The 16,984-nt window shown below is 32.8% G+C and overlaps 1 protein-coding gene across 1 annotated transcript in view; it reads left to right on the top strand.

The window, feature by feature from the left end:
• anapc4 (anaphase promoting complex subunit 4) overlaps positions 1 to 16,984 on the top strand; it is a 62,738-nt gene that overhangs the window by 8,350 nt on the left and 37,404 nt on the right. The window contains exons 4-16 of the mRNA XM_039751173.1: positions 28 to 160; positions 3,303 to 3,377; positions 4,922 to 4,948; positions 5,035 to 5,079; positions 8,368 to 8,452; positions 10,324 to 10,431; positions 10,673 to 10,756; positions 10,849 to 10,935; positions 12,855 to 12,919; positions 13,879 to 13,921; positions 14,006 to 14,082; positions 14,275 to 14,375; positions 14,936 to 14,987. Coding sequence (XP_039607107.1) covers positions 28 to 160; positions 3,303 to 3,377; positions 4,922 to 4,948; positions 5,035 to 5,079; positions 8,368 to 8,452; positions 10,324 to 10,431; positions 10,673 to 10,756; positions 10,849 to 10,935; positions 12,855 to 12,919; positions 13,879 to 13,921; positions 14,006 to 14,082; positions 14,275 to 14,375; positions 14,936 to 14,987 — 982 coding nt within the window. The remainder of the gene's footprint in view (positions 1 to 27; positions 161 to 3,302; positions 3,378 to 4,921; positions 4,949 to 5,034; positions 5,080 to 8,367; positions 8,453 to 10,323; positions 10,432 to 10,672; positions 10,757 to 10,848; positions 10,936 to 12,854; positions 12,920 to 13,878; positions 13,922 to 14,005; positions 14,083 to 14,274; positions 14,376 to 14,935; positions 14,988 to 16,984) is intronic.

Consider the following 16,984-nt stretch of genomic DNA (forward strand, 5'->3'; position numbering starts at 1 on the left):
CTTTTTTTTTTTTTTTTTCCAATACAGTTTTAGCCTTCAGTCTTGCCGATACAAGTCGGGTTGTTCTTTGTGATGTAGAGAAAGCTGAGGTCTTGCACTGTTTCCCTGTTGAATCTCCAGTGGCATGCATGCATTGGATGGAAGTGTCTGAAGAAAACAGGTAATTTTGAATTTTGGTTTCCTTAAAAATATTGGTTGCTTATTGGAACAAAAAGTGCACTACATGAGTTAAGAGAGTTTGTCAAGCATTATTTTTCAAAAGCTTTGTCCTTTAATCCAGGAAGTAATTTTTTATTTTTTTTAAGGGGGAAGTTCACCTGTTTAGATATAAAAACCACAGCATGGGTTGTAGAAAGAATTATTATCATAGACTACTAAATCTAACTAAAATTAGATTAGATTAGATTAAAATTAGATTAGATTTAACTAAAATTATTACAATACAATGCAATTTGTTTTTTGTTTAGCGTTCTTTTTTGACTGCAGGAGCAGAGTGTTGTGAACAATTCTCAGTTGAGCTACAAGTATAAATTATACTAATTACTAAATACAAAACTTGTACACATATGCATGCAAATTTGTTAAAACACACAAAGAATACAGTAGAAACGGATTAAACATAAATGGAAACCAACAATATCTGTCCATTAATTAATTGATGAATTATGGTCATTTGAAAGTGCTGGAGATTAAAATTTTAAAAACGTTAAAAATAAAGTCACAATCGTAAAGACCACGCCCAACTGGCTGCCTGCCCACTGCTGGGTCTTCTATAGTGCAGTCTGTGCTGGCTGTCCAGTCTGATGAGGGAATCTTTCCATCTGATGATTCCAATACTCCTTTGTCTGAGGTGAAATTTTCTGGATGCATTTGTTTACTATAGTTCTTGAAAGCTAATTTAATCATAAAACTTTTCATGTCATATTTGTCATCTAGTCATTTTGTTTGGCATTTCAATTTGTTTGCAGTCTTGGTGTTGTTTTTGACAGTAACCTCTCTTTTGAGAAACAGATTAATTCTGTAGTCAAGAGTTGCTTTTTTTTCTAGCTTCGTCTTTTAGGTAAGATCAAGCCTTTCCTATCTTCTAGGGATCATGAGAAAGCTACTCATGCTTTTATCTTTTCTTGCCTTGCTTACTGCAACTCGCTGTATTCTGGGATTAGCAAATCCCTGATATGCAGGTTACAGTTGGTCCAGAATGCTGCCACACGCTTTCTGGTTCGGGCAAGAAAGTCTGAATCTGTTTCTCCAATATTAGATTCTTTACACTGGCTGCCTATCAGTTTTCAAATTGATTTTAAAATCTTGTTGCTAGTTTTTAAATCTTTACATGGGCTAGCTCCTGCCTATTTATCTGAATTGTGTGTTTTACACCAGCCATCTAGAGTGCTTAGATGTTCTTGTCAGTTGTCTCTTGTTGTCCCTCGTACCAAGTGTAAAACTAAGGGGGATAGGGCTTTCACAGCTGCTGCTCCTCGCCTGTGGAACTCTTTGCTTCATGACATAAAGGAGTCATCTACAATTGAACTGTTCAAAACAAGATTAAAGACTCGTTTCTATTCACTTGCTTTCTGTGATCTTCAGTAATACTGATGGTTTCCTCATTGTGATTATGTAATCTTGCTTCTATTTATTATTTTATTTATGTTCATTTATTTCATTTGTATTTGTTATTTATGTTAATTGTATGTTTTTTCTTCTTTTATTATAAAGCAATATGGCCACAGTATTCCTATGTTGTTTTAAATGTTAAATAAGAAACATTAGTTGCTTAGTTACATCCATCCATTAGCAAACCTGCTATATCCTAACTACAGGGTCACGGGGGTCTGCTGGAGCCAATCCCAGCCAACACAGGGCACAAAGCAGGAAACAAACCCTGGGCAGGGTGCCAGCCTACCGCATTGCTTAGTTACACTTAACAAAAAATGGATTCTCTTATTGTCTAATAATTAAAACATCTGTGAGAGTAATTGTTTTTATTTTAAAGGCAACTCAAATAATTGATCTGATATTTAGTATTCTGTTTGTATGTTGTATACAAATCCAGAATTAACCCTTCAACAGGACTGACCTTAACCGCAGTTATTACATCAGTGTATTTTTCAATTAAAGATTCCATCTTCTCCATCTCATTTGCTTCCACCAGATTCAGATACTGTATGTGCTGTGTGTGCTCCTAAAAGCTTTAGTCCTCTTTTGTTGTAATGATGGACACTGCATTGTCTTCAAAACCAACCAAATGCGTATATTTACAGTATACATTTGCATTACCAAACCTTTCTGATCTATTTGAGGGCTGCAGGGAGTTGCAGCAATCACCTGGCCCCAGAAATTACCCTTTTTATTTACACTGGAGTACAATAAAACATATCCAGTTAACTTAACCTGCATGCCCACTGTTTAAAAATACTTTATTTAGTTAAAGAGTAGTGTAAAGCTTGAGTCTACCGGGACAGGATTGGCTTGAACACAGGAGCTACTCCTCGACATGGCAGCAGTTCATCTCAGGGTTTATTCACTCAAACTGGGATAGTTTAGTGTCACCATATAACCCTGTACAAATGCCTTTCCAGTGTGGGAGAAAAACTACAGTAGCCAGTGACAAATCTATGCTGACAGGGAAGAATGTGAATCTTCAGTCTTCAGCCTGGAATTCAATTCCTGTCTAGTAGTGCACTGGCAATTGGAAGGATGCTGGTTCGAATCCCGTAAACACCACAAGTGACTCTACTACATTGGGCCCTTGAGCAAGGCACTTAACCTGCAATTTCTCTGTCCTGGTTATGACGTTAATCTGCATCCAGCCCTGCATGTAGGCCCTCCAAACTGCAGGGAAAAACCTGGGGGTTGGTGGCAGAACTGGCACTCTAGACTCCATAAAAAAACCTCACACTGTTCCACTCTACCTAAACTAGTGTGGTGCTGAGGTGTCACCCATTGCATGGCTGCACCCGGGTCCTAATATGGGATCCTGAGTTGTTTTGTCATATGGTGGGTGCGGCAATGTGCTGTATCAGCGTGTGCTCCTAACCTCTCTCTAGTAGAGATGTTAGTAAACCAGGGCCAATCACTGCACTACCATACCTCAAAAAATACATTTGTTTGAATGAAATACTTTCAAGTGTTTTGAAAAGAAATGCCTTGCAAAGAAACTCTTTGGACAAACACTTAGAAAGTAATTTCATCAGGCATAATAACTGTGTGTAAAATAAAATCATTTATAATTCTGGTTTTATTAATTTATTTTACTATAATTCCTGTCCAAAATATCATGCAAATAAACAATGTTTATGTTCCAGCAATCACACTTCAGTTTATAGTGCTGAAGATGAATCAAATCTTTTCCTAACAAAACTTCCAGCAGTACCAAAAAGGTAAGTGCAGTATAGTTTATTTTTGTTTTTTAAATTTGAATTTGGCTGTATATATTGCATTTTATTGTTAGCTTTCCTTGACATTGTTAATTTGTTAACATTAAAAACAACATGCATTAAATTTTAAACTAGGTATTCAACTATATAATTAATGCAAACAACTAAACGGGATATTATATAAACAACTGGGTGCAAGTAGTAAAATGTTAGGTTAAAAAATATAGAATGAATTTGAATTCAATTTTAAAGTGCATTATCCCCTCTTAACCTTGTCACCCATGGTATATTGGTTGCAGATACAAAATATTTTGCTTAGTGTAGAGATATATAATAAATATCTCTTTTGTTTATGTCAACATACCTCTACACTTTGATTGTTTCTCTGTTTGAACATTACCTGTATGGCTGTAGTACTAGGGTGTTATACCGTGCTGTATGGCTGTAGATATTTTAAAATTACTAGCTGTTATAAACAAAATGCAAACAGCAGTGGACATGACACAAGAACTTTAATTTGTCCAATGTTTCTGCATTTATTTTGGACTAATTATGAGGGTTCATATATAATTCTTCTATATTTTGATAATCTAGCATGGGCTTACTTTTGAAAGAGAGAATGAGGTTATTGGCTTACCGTTGGTACAGTGTGCTACAACAGGTTGGATTGCTATTGTTAAAGTGGTGGTAAATAAAGCTTGCTTTACACTACAAAAAGATAACCAGCTAAAATAAATCTGAATTTTCAGCATTTCTAACTGATAGTTGATCCTGTGTATCACTCTTTTATGTTAGTTTTTGATATGTATAAGACAAGGAAGCTGCAAAATATCTTGCATGATCAAAGAAGGAATAGAAGTTGTTCATTTGTGTGAGTGTGATTATAAGGTCACTTTTACTGAAACAGTTTAATGGCGTGTTACATTCTAATAAAGGTGCTGAATAAAGAAAATAGGTAATATGAATTATGCAGTATAAGGAGTGCTAGACAAAGCAAACCAAATTAAGTTAAGACTCCAGTGGCATCATTATATGACTACACATTTTTTAATTGCTTTCAGTAAAAGCATTGCACTAGGCTGATACAGTAGGATTTTTGATTTGGTATTCATTCTAAATGCCATACATAATACTACAATATCAAACTGAAACTGTTCATTTTCTTTCAAAATTATTTTAGCTTATCAATGTTCTTTTCTCAAGAGAGATGCCAGCATAATGCAAAGTTTGCCAAGAATATTTTATAAGTGGTTAATTACAGTAAAATGTAAACAGCAACATGAGCTAAGATAGGTTTTTTTATATGCTATTTTCTCGCACATTTCAATGTCTTAATTTAAGTATTAAATTCCATAGCTGGGTTTGTTTATAGCACGATTTTAAAATACTGTAATACTTTATATATATATATATATATATATATATATATATATATATATATATATATATATATATATTTTTTTTTTTTGTGGACTTAACACTTCTAGTGTGGGCCATTTCCATGTGGCACTTAATTGTTTGTTGTTTTTTTTTTTTTTTTAATCCAGCTACAGCACAACTTCAAAAATTTTCAGGTAAGTGTGTTTGGTTTTTTTTTTGTTGTTGTTGTGTTAAGTATGTTTGGAAATTATTAATAAAGCTTTTTTTTTTTTCTCCAAAGTGAAGAAAAATCTGATGAAATTATGAAGCTTCTTGATGATGTCAGGTGAGTCTTTTTGGCTAGATCTGATGTATCCATTTATATAGGGAAACTTCAATATTTTCAAATTTTTTTAGATGTCTGTGTAGCATAATGCACCATCCTGCTGAAAACGGTATGTATGTAGTAGTGGAATAAGAATGGAGTTGACTTTTCTAATGTAGGTAACCTTAATACAGTAAATACTTGATCCTCAGTAAATTGTGAAAAAAATCTTTAAAATTCTTCTTATAAAATATTGTTTAGTTCTGCTAAGGTTTTAAAGAAGCTTTAATGTTTTAGTTTAAATACACAGTAGTTAGCCGTATATTTTTTAGTTTACATTTAATTTAAACTCCCAGTGTCAGACATTTCCAAAAAGAAACTGTAGAAATAAAACTTCCTTAAAGGTTCAGAAAAGAGAAAAAAGTTATATTTACAATGGTGTGCAAAATTATTCAATCCTCTTGAAAGTCATTATTTTTTTTATGACAAAAGATTTATACACATTTATCCATTCAGCATTTTTAATGTGAACTCTTATGCTTTAACGATACATTCCCAAAGTTAAAATAAACCATTTTAGTTTTGAATGCCACAAAAAATTTCATGGTTCTCTTATCTAACATAAAATGTAAAATAACATCTAAGGTGTGTTTTTCCACATATTTTATACAATGATAGTTTAAATATTCTTTACTTAGATTAGATTGGTCTGGTGGCCAACACCTTAATCTAGCAGAAGTTGTCTACTATTAAAATGTTGAGTTTGAGTCAAGATCTGTTTTTTATGTTTATATAATAAGTCACTTATTTTTAACTGTGTTAATTAAATGTGAGTAATTGCTTTATTCTGTTATTTTACATAATTCTAGCAGTCCACCACAGCCATGCTTAGAAATAATTTATAGTAAACTTGCTGTGACACACTAGTTTTAAAAGAACATAAAACGGGCAATTAAAAAAGTGATATAGTGACGAAAATTTTAACTGATGCTGCCTTTAACATTGTAATTTTATCATTGGTCTACAAAAACATTGCACTCTATTCCAAGACTGGTAAGGAAAGAAGAAAGAATACTTTTATTGGCCATGTGTCTGAAAACAAATGTGTATAGTAGAATTACTGTTTCACCTTTTTCATACTTTATTTGCAATTAGCATTTATGAGTATTTGTTATTGTTTATAGGTATTACTACTAGTAAAAATGTTTTGTTGGAAAAATATATAATTTTTTCATACAAAATAGAAAATAAAATCTGAAAAGTCAGTGCTTTAAGGTTTTGAGGTCAGTGTGTGTATACCTCTGACTTGAGATAGCCCCCAAGAAGAAATTGCACGGGGCAAGATCAAGTGAACATGAAGGCCACCCGACATCGTCACGCAGGGAGATCAGCTTCTCCGAAAACCTCTCCCACAAAACTTGCATGGATCTCCGCATCGTATGAGCTGTTGCTCCTTCCTTTTAAAACCAGGCATCCACCACTTCAATTTCTTCCAGTTGGGACTGCAAACAATTCTCTTATCGTTTCAGTGTAATATTCTGAAGTGATAGTGACCGTGGGTCCCCCCCTCCTGAAATTCTGCAGCGTCAAACCAAAGTGTAACACACTCACTGTGCAGGTGTCTCTGATGAAGTTCACGAGGGTTGGTATTTGCCCAGAAGTAAAAGTTTTCCTTATTTACGCAACCATTCAAATGGAAATGTGGCTCGTCTCTGCACATGGCGATGGCATCTCGATAAATGGTTTGCAGAATGTTCACCCACATCTCTCTACAGCTCTCCCAGTCTCTCTCAGTGAGTTCCAGCACTACCATCATTTTGCATGGATGGAAATTAAGGTCCTCATAGAAAATCCTCCTCAAACGTGTTGGAAATGCCTAAGGCTGAAGCATGTTTACACACTGAACATCTAGGAGACTGCAAAATTGATGCCCTTACAGCTTGGATGTTTTCAGGCATTCGTACAGTCCAAGAACGGCTTGCAAATTTTCTTTTCAATGTTCTACCCGTCTGTCTAAATTAAGCCACCCACTGAAGAATTGTTTTCCGACTTGGGACATCATGGTTAGGAGGAATGACGAAATGCATTTGGAAAGCACGTTGCATAGTGATGATAGATCCGTTGTTTTAAAGAACACTTTGACAGCAAAACACGGTGCGCACTGGACCGATGCATGTTGCCAACTGAAAACTACATGGGATCACCTATCAAAGGACCCCGACCCCAACCCACTTGGCTGCCTCTACCTTGCGCAATGACTTTGAGGAAAGTGGTACTTCATTTTGGCTTGCCCTGTATAAACAATTTGAGTACTATTAACATTTTACATTATCAGTGTTTATTGCAATCCTTATTTTATTTTATAAAATTAAGTTTTTTGTTGTGCCAGTTTCCAAAGCTGTATACCATCTAGAAGTGTTCATGCAAACTTCCATGCTTTATTTACGGATAGAAAAGGGATAACAATTTAAAAAAAAGTTTCTGTCCAATCATTCTGCTAAATATACAGTGTATAACTTGTATGAAAGTGTAATACTATTGCATCTGACTCTTTTCCCAACAGAGATTAAAAAAATTTTGGAAAACATCCTGTTGAAATGCCATTTTTACAATCATATTTTACTTTGTAATCTATTATTAAACCACATCAAATAATCAGAAAGTATAGCTTTTGCATGGTTTTTAAAATGTATTTTTATTTTTTTATTTATTTTTAATAATTTTGATTGTGTGCTGCCTCCCCACAGTTCCATATGTAGGTGTACTCTGCTCATTTATATGGAGTGATTTAGTGTGAAAGTTGGACCCATACTTGGACAAAGGCGTAATAGCACTGCTAACTACTACTTCAGATATTCATACTGTTTTAACTTGAAAATGGCAGTGTGTTTTTATATGTGGAGTTGCTTATCCATCCAAATGTACTCATAATCTTTTAAGCAACATAGCTGTATTTTTTATATCATATAGTGAGGTTAATAGGGTTTATGTATGATTTAATATAGTAGTATAAACAATTATTTGACTAGGCACCAACAAAAGCATTTATTGACAGATGTGCACATGACAAATGAGTGCAGCTATTGAGAGTCTAAATATATGTATATGGTGAAACACTGCTTATTTAATTAAGAATGTGGGGTGTAAAAAGAATGTATCTGGGTATTTGGTTATTGCATCCCTTTATCAGCACACATGCTTGTTGTACTCTTGTTATTTAAAAAAGTGTAAATGTGTACTTTATATGTTTGTATACATTTATATATAAAATGTTTTGATCTGAAGCTTATTTGTGTGTTTCTTGCACAGGCTTAACATTCTTGTAACAGGAGGAAGTGGAAATATCATTGAGTTTTATGCATATGGGATGTACAAGATTGCTACATCATGTGGGGTGAGGTTGAAATTAGTAACTTAAGTAATCTTATTTTTTATTTTTTTATTTTAAGCAAACGTGATTTATGTCTATTTAAATATTTTACTTGTTAAAGCCCATAGCTTAGCAGATCTATCTAATAGTATGCTTAATTTTCCCTGTGTCTGGACAAGACTTAAGATATTAAATTTATACAGTGCATGTAGTGTCCCCTTGTGGTGAAATAAAAAATGAAAAGAGGTTGACTTTTTCAAACTGTAAAAGTAACAATACTATGTTTTAGATCTAATGATTCCCAAGAGAAGTGAAAATGTTAAATAATTTTTTTAAATTAAAATTATACTGAAGTGTAATTACTTTAGGGTTGAATCTATAAGCTGTGTTGCTTCTTGAACTTTGTATTGTCACTGATACAGTATAAACAAATAGAATTTTTGGTCAACCCTTTTAAACATCACGTTACAGTAAATGCACCCCACAAACAAAAACTGGCAGATATTTTAGAATGAGTGCTTCCTTGACCAAGTTTAAAAAGTAAGGTTGGATTCAAATAAACCCATCAAACAAATGGTGAGGATCAAATGTCATGCGATGTATTCTTCTGAAATGCTCAAGATATTAATCCCTGCCAAAATGGTTTGGATATTGACCTGTTAGTGTGTATTAATGAAATTATGCATTACACTTTCAAAAATGTGTTAATAGTATGGTTATAAGTATATTAGTAATGTAAAAAAAATTCTCACATACACATTCATGCATCCTCATTCATTAAAATAAGCTAAGTATGAGTTATCTTTCAAGGAAGGAAGTTGGAGTTCCCAAATGATACAGTGCAAGCACAGGGCGGTCCTGTAAGCTTAACACAGAAAGCATTTTAGCTGGACACTGAATCAGGATCCACCAACATGCTGCTAATAATGAAAGAAATTTGTATAAAATCTTTAAGCAAATAAGGAGCTTCATTCTTCTCATGGTCACTTATTGCTGTCTGATGCCTTGAAGTTGCCTTGAATTTCAGCTGTGTGCATATTTATTTCAAAGCGCTTATTTTGGAAATTGCTAGATAGAAATGCTCTTTTAGTTGCTTGAGAGTAAATATTAGATGACTCAGCATGAAGTAATTTCACTTGTCTTTTATATATAAATGTCTACGCGTGGAAGGTGTGTGTGTCTGTCTGTCTGGCCCGGAAGTGAGAGGCTACAGCATGAAACCCAAAGAGCCAGCAAGGCGGCCCCAAGTTAACAAGTTGGAGCCAAACTTGCTTACCCACTGGTAGACAAGGGGGAGGAGCACGTCCTCAAAACAAAACCGCCGACTCTGCATTTCAACTTTTTTTGTGACAATATTAATAGTTTCTAGGAACCCAAACTTTTTACAGCACAGGCTTACACAGCCAGTATAATAATAACATTCCTATTATCAGTTTGTTTTTCTCTGTTTTCATTTGGTCATTGATTTATTTTATTTTTTTTGCATATGCTCAATATAAGGAATGTATTAAATATGCTGATGTTTAATGGTATTCTAGGGCTAGTTTCCTTTTTAAAGAGTGAAACTAAAATTAAATTATTGGAAAGAGAAACATTATGTCATCATTGTAAATAACCACAGAAGGCAAGACAACCCCCAGAAAAAGTCAAAGTTGATTTGCTACTCAATTTAAATTAGATTTACACAAGACCTTTGGTCACTTCTTGCCAAAGTCTGTGGAATATTTCTTGTGTTTTTGCTTGGAATTTAAAATGACTGAAACCTAGTCTTTGAGATATTTTGCCCCATAAACTGCAGTACTTTGTATCTTATTCCTCTTGTGAAGTTATTCCTTAACCAGCTAAAAAAAGAGTTTAATTGTGAGGAGTGTTTTATTTCTCTTTCCTTTTTGTAGGTCCCTGGTACTTGTCAGGGTCTGTGTTTATCCAGTGATCTTAAGTCTCTCTCACTTATTACTGAAATCAAGGCTACCACAAATGAACGTGAAATAGTTTATCTTCAGGTAAATGTTGCATATTTTTATATGTGGAATTACTTTTTTTTCAGTATGATGGGAGCAAGTGGAAAATATAGCAGAAAATAGCAGAAAAGATAGATGACAATATAAATCCTTGCAAAATGTTCTAAATTATTTCAACATGAGACTTTTTATATTTATGGGGTATGTTGCTTTACTCTATGGTGTTGATAAATGTGATCTGATATTTTAATGTAAAATGTGACTTCGGTTATTCTTGTTACAGCTTGATACCAGCTTGCTATCAGATTACCTTCCAGAAGTAACCCGAATGGCTAGAAAGTTCACACATATATCTACTCTATTACAGGTGAAACTCTTCCAAAAATGATGTAATTCAGTAAAAATTTACACTTAAATCATATCTTTTCCATTTATAATGATTTTTGATTATTATTACAGTATCAAAAATTGTCACTGACATGTATGTGTGAGGCATGGGAAGATATCCTGATGCAAATGGACTTGAAGCTAACAAAATTTGTGCAGGTCAGTTATGTGAATGCCGTACCTATTATAAAGTACTGTATGTAAAGCTGAAAAGGTGTTTACATCAAAGCAACATTTTAATTCCTAGCAGCCAAATAGTCAATTGAAGTAGCTGCATATTCATATACTCTATATCTTTAGCTTTCTGTGACAATTAAGCAGCTAACTTAATCGAAGTCCGTCTATGTATTTATGCTCTCACTCTTCAAACAAAGGTTACAAACACTGCCTCTTGACTACTCTTCACATTACTTGACCTTGAGTGCTAAGAGAGGCGCCTATTAAATAAAATGTATTATTATTACTTCACCTTGTATGAATCCACTTTAGCAGTGGAGTTGTTTTGGAAAAAGTAGAGAAGTTCTGCTTCTTAAATGACCTACAGATTTAGGTGCAGGCACAGCAATGATACCAATGTGGAGATATTCTGGGAGCTGTACCCCTTTCTGACTTGTAAATAAGGAGGGAAAAGTTTTTTAAAGGTGGATGAGAATGAGTTGTAGCTAATGAAGGTAAAGCATGAAGCAAAGTTTGATAGAGTGGAGATGAAAAAGGTTCAGTGTTTGTATGGAGTGTTGTGGAGGAAAATCTTGTTATAGGTCAAACTTGATAACCCCTGAAAATGGCTGTTAAACTAGAAACGATGATGATGAAAAATTGAGTTTGAATACTGAGCATAGTTTTTCAGTAAAACAGTGTAAAGATAATGAGTCTTTCAGAGTGTTTGTTTTGTGCATGATTAGTGTACATTAATTATTAAAGATACAAAATAATTGTTCGTAATCTGATATATTCCAAACTGAGCTCATACCAATTTTGTACCATTTTTATTTATTAGGAGTCTAAATTTTCCAAAATTCTTTGATATAGTGTTGTGGCATCCGTTATCACAGTGCAATTTTCCTTATAGCATTGTCCTGTTTAATTAAACCTTTTGAATACAGAGTTTTGAGCAACACATCTTATTTAATGGAAGAATGTCTATACCTACATAGGTTTAACACGCTGGTCTCTGTACTTGTATTTAAAGTTTCCAAATCATTGTTTCAATTATTTCACTATTTTATAATTTATTTTGCTTTCTATCATTTCACTGCAGTAGGAAATTTAGTGGTTTTGGATGTTTTCATGCTTTTTTTACTTTTGAATTTACATACCCAATATTAAATGTTTTACTTTGAATTGGTGTGTTTTTGGTTTTTTTTTTTTAACAAACACAGATACTATATGCCTGCAAATATTTGTCTCCTACTTGTGTAGTCTTCATCTGATGATGATTTGGGAGTGTATTATTCACTTTCACACAGTCAAGTTTACTCTGCCTGTGATGTCAGAAACCAGGAGGTGCAGGAAAAAAATGCAAAATGTCTTGTAGAAATAAAAAAAAAAAAAACTCCTTTCCTTTCACCTTTATAAAAGTGCATGGCAAATCCTCTCAGCGTGATTGTTAAAAAAAAAAAAAAAATCTGAAATGGTGTTCTTGTCATGTAACAAAATAAATTCAACAAAATCAGAATAACCGTGGTTTACAGTATTTGGAGTTCATGAAATATTTGACAAATACCTCTTATTATTTTTTTTTTAATCCTGTTGGCAGAATTTACTGCACTTATACCCAGAGGAAAGAGTTTAGGAGTGGCAGCCTGCTTGATTTGAATCCAAAAATTAAACAGTTGTTAAATTAAACAGCTAGTGCAAGCTAATAATTATATTTTAATTCTGCACCTTAAATTTTTTCTTATTGTATGTAAAAAAAAGTTATTGCTTGTAAGTAAATAGATCTTTCCTCAGGTTGCATACAATTAGCTGTAAAACTTCCATTTTGTGTCAGATATTTTGTTGGAGTTATCAGATTCACTGAAGATGCCAGAGACCTTTTGTTTCTAAATTGTACTTCATTTATAATTTTTATGTTTCAGGAGAAAAATACGACTACTTCGGTCCAAGATGAATTTCTGGAACTCCTTTTATGGGGAAAAGCAAGGTAAATGTTCTGGTTTCAATATAAAGTGAAAGCTCGAATAACTTAATTATTTTTAAGAGGTTTTAGTACAGCCACATGACACAAAAAGGCTGATAAATGAAAAAGATTGATTGCTGACCCACAAGGGATATGGAGAGAATATTTATGAACTGTTTAATTCTCCATGTAGTGCTTTTCATACAGTAAAAAAAGTATTGACAACTAATTTAATTTAAAATGAACATGTAAAATAGTATTTAACTATTTAGATTGATTTAGTATTCCATGATGCAGTATTAGTTAAGTTTGTAGCATTCACTCTTGTGAACTTAATCCCTAGATCAGCTTGTAAGGTTTCTATTTTGTATAGCTTGAAAAACTGGTTTATGCTTAGTGCATTTTCTATGTTTGTTTTCTTACTACATACATATTTTGCTGTCTACATCCATAATTTCCATGTGATATACTTTACCTTCACATTAAGTACTTTTGTACTCCAGTCTTTGTATTTTTTGTTTTTTAAGAGTGTAAATATATATTCTTTTATTATTGTTATAATAGTTTGTGTTTGCATGTACTTCATATATTGATGACTTTGGCAGATTTTATATAGAGTACCATAGATTTACTTTTATAATTTATCTGTGTATTCATCCATCTATCCATTATACAGCCTGCTATATCCTAACTACATTGATTCCACTTTTTTATCCACACAGTTATGCTGGCAAAGAGATCTGAATATTTTAATTTCTGCTATTCGCTTCTTTGATAGTTTAATTTTTACAGTCATTGTAAAGTAATCTTAAAAATGAAGTCCATGTGCAATAGTTACAGCTGTAGCAATTATTTTGTGGTTTAGGGATTGCTTGACCTATGCATTTTGAACTAACAATAGTGGATTATGCACAACTGTATTATAAGTTATTTTTCTTTAACAAAAAAGTACTTCTTTTTTTCTTCTAAACATATACACACAGCCCTGAACTGCAAGCGTTATTGATAAACCAACTGACAGTGAAGGTAAACTTTTGAAAAATGTGTCTTTATTTTGATGTTCTTATATCTAGTTTTGAAATTTAGCTAATTAAACATGTTTTTACATAGGGATTAAAGAAGCTTGGACAGTCCATTGAGTCTTCTTATTCCAGCATCCAAAAACTTGTAATTAGCAACTTGCAGAGGTAACTCCTATTCTTCCTTTCATTTTAATATAAATCTAGTGACCTGATAGTAAGTTCAATGCAAAGATGGCAAATATGAAGGGTGACATTATTTTTTTCTTCACAGATTACATCTGACTGAATTATTAAAATAATATAGAACATTGGAAGACTTGTCATTTTGATCTTACATAAACATTTTGTTTTTGTTAGTGGTTCAGAGGCACTCTTGTATCACCTTAGTGAACTCAAAGGAATGGCATTATGGAAACAAAAGTATGGACCCATTGGATTAGACTCAGCCAAAATAGAAGGTATGTTCAATGTGGGGGTGGTTTATTGCATAATTTTTTAACACTTATTTGATTTAGTGAGAAAAGCAATTATTACTACAGGATGATCCTTGCCATTTTTTACTTTAATGATGAAATAGTTTTTTTTTCCAAATATGCTAACAAATACATTTTTGAAAATATGAAAAGGTAAAAAGTTCATACTTAAGGGCACTTATTTGGATAAATGTAGGTGTATTTTCTCTATGTTTGTGTGTGTGTGTGAGTGTTTTTTTTTAATAATATAGAAATGGAAGCTGATATTTCTTATCAATTATTCTCCATAGTTAAAACAAAGTACTCAAATTACAAAAAATGGTGACCACCTTATATTTGTAAGATCTGGGTGACTGATAAGAGTTATAACATACCACATGAGTATTAACAAAAAAATAACTTTGCCAAGATTTTTATAATATTCACAAATTAGATTGCTAATTTGCTCATTCAGTCAAAATGCATTTAAGAAATGTAACAAGCTAGATTTACCAAAATGAATGCTGATCCTGGTTTGTCGTACATCCTTAATAATCATTTTACAGATGCAGTCACTGCAGTTGGGTCTTTCATACTCAAGGCGAATGAGCTTTTACAGTGAGTAAACATACAAACATTTTCAAGTTTATTAGTTTTGAAGAAATTCATTGAAATATTCTACTACTAGGTAAATAGTTGGAGGATCAAGGTTTATATTAATGTATAGCTTTACCTTTAAAATTGCTAACATTAATTTTAATTGTTTTTACTTAATTAAAAATTATTAGTTTTTACTTGCAAATATGACATGTAGTTTTACTTTAGATGTTTTAACTTCACTGTTCTCTTTTGAATTACAATGGTTTGCAAGTTATAAATTTAACACAAATCTGTCTTTAAGCACTTTTCCTAGCTGGTGTTGGAGAGTCCTAGTTTATAGTTTATGGAAATACTTGATTTTAATATGGCAATGCTCATAAATTGAATTTTCATATTAGGCTCTTTCTTCACTTCAACATTTTGAAAATAAATATATCATTGGATAAAATCTTTCTGTATTTTCAATTATAATAAGCCTAGTGGTCTGAATATCTATATGGCAAACATGCTCATTGATATTCTGATTTAAGTATTCTGAACATTTGGTGAAGGATGCTTAATGTAAGAAAAAAAAAACTCAAATGATTTGTAGAAAACAGGCTGTTAATTATGTTGCATGATATTTACACTTCCCAAGACTATAATGGTAATTTATGTTGCACTGTTTTTGAATCAACTTATACCAATTAGATAAACATTCTGCAATATAAGCTATGTAACATTTAATTGAATTTAGGGTTTTCTACACCCAATCAAATACAGTGTCCTTCAGATCATGTTCAGTTTTTTGCCATTTAAACTTGCATGAGTAATCTAAGACAATATACATACTCTAGTTTCATTATGAAATAAACAGATTACATCATGATGATATATTGTATATGCATGAGAATAGTTACTAGACTCTTAGGTTATTTGTGTAATTAGTAGTAGTATTGTCACATGTACAGACTACAATGAAATTCTTACCTACGCATTCAACCAACATACAACATATCACAATGCTCCAGCATCACGATAAAGTTAATTTTATACAATAGAAACGGCAAATCAGCTTACCTCATGTTCAGTTTTGCTCAGAGTTCTTAAAACCTTATGGGAAAATTACTGAGAGAAAACTCAAGTAAATTTAGAGGGACTCTAAAAGCTGAAGTGAAATCACAGAAATGATCTGAGGTCATAGAATATTATCTTCAATCAGAAAAACGAAAGACTCTTACATTGCAGGATGGAATCAAAATGTTTTTATGTGTATGTTGCTGGAATTGAAAATGTAAATACTGACAGAATATAGTGTATTTAAAATGTATTCTGACCCCTTCACTTTCTGCACATTTCATTGTGTTGTAGATTTAATTTTATTTTGATAAATTTGGCATGTTTGCCGATCAGTCTATACTGAACAACCCATAAATGACAAAGTGAAAGCAAGTTTTAAGAAAGGTTTGCACATTTATTAATTTTTTTTTAAAAAATGAAATCTCTTATTTATGTAAATATTCAAATCATTTTCTTTAGCACTCCAGACTGTGGTCAGGTGTACCTTATTTTCTTTAATTATCCCTGATATTTTGAAGTCTTGACTGGTGTCCACCTGAGGCAAATTGAATTGATTTGACAAAGTTTTGGAAGGCACACTCATGTATTGTATACAAGGTCCATTAGCACTGCTTGACAGGACGAAAACCCAAGCCTTGAAGTCCAATGAACTCTCTTTAGACCCCTGTAATAAAATGTGTGGTGTGGCATAGATCAGAGAGCAAGGGTAAAACCATGTCTAAATGGTTTTAGGGATGATGAAACAGCATACAGAGGTGAGGTGGAACAGCTGTCCGCATGGTGTGAAAACAAAAATCTATCTCTCAATGTCGACAAGACTAAAGAGATAATTGTGGACTTCAGAAAATCACATCCTGTGCACATCCCACTCAGCATCAACGGTTTAGATGTGGAGAATATTAGGAATACCAAGTTCCTCAGTGTGCACATAAAACTGAGGAACTTACGTGGACGCA

Source organism: Polypterus senegalus, chromosome 4, assembly GCF_016835505.1.
Source record: "Polypterus senegalus isolate Bchr_013 chromosome 4, ASM1683550v1, whole genome shotgun sequence".
NCBI lineage: Eukaryota > Metazoa > Chordata > Cladistia > Polypteriformes > Polypteridae > Polypterus > Polypterus senegalus.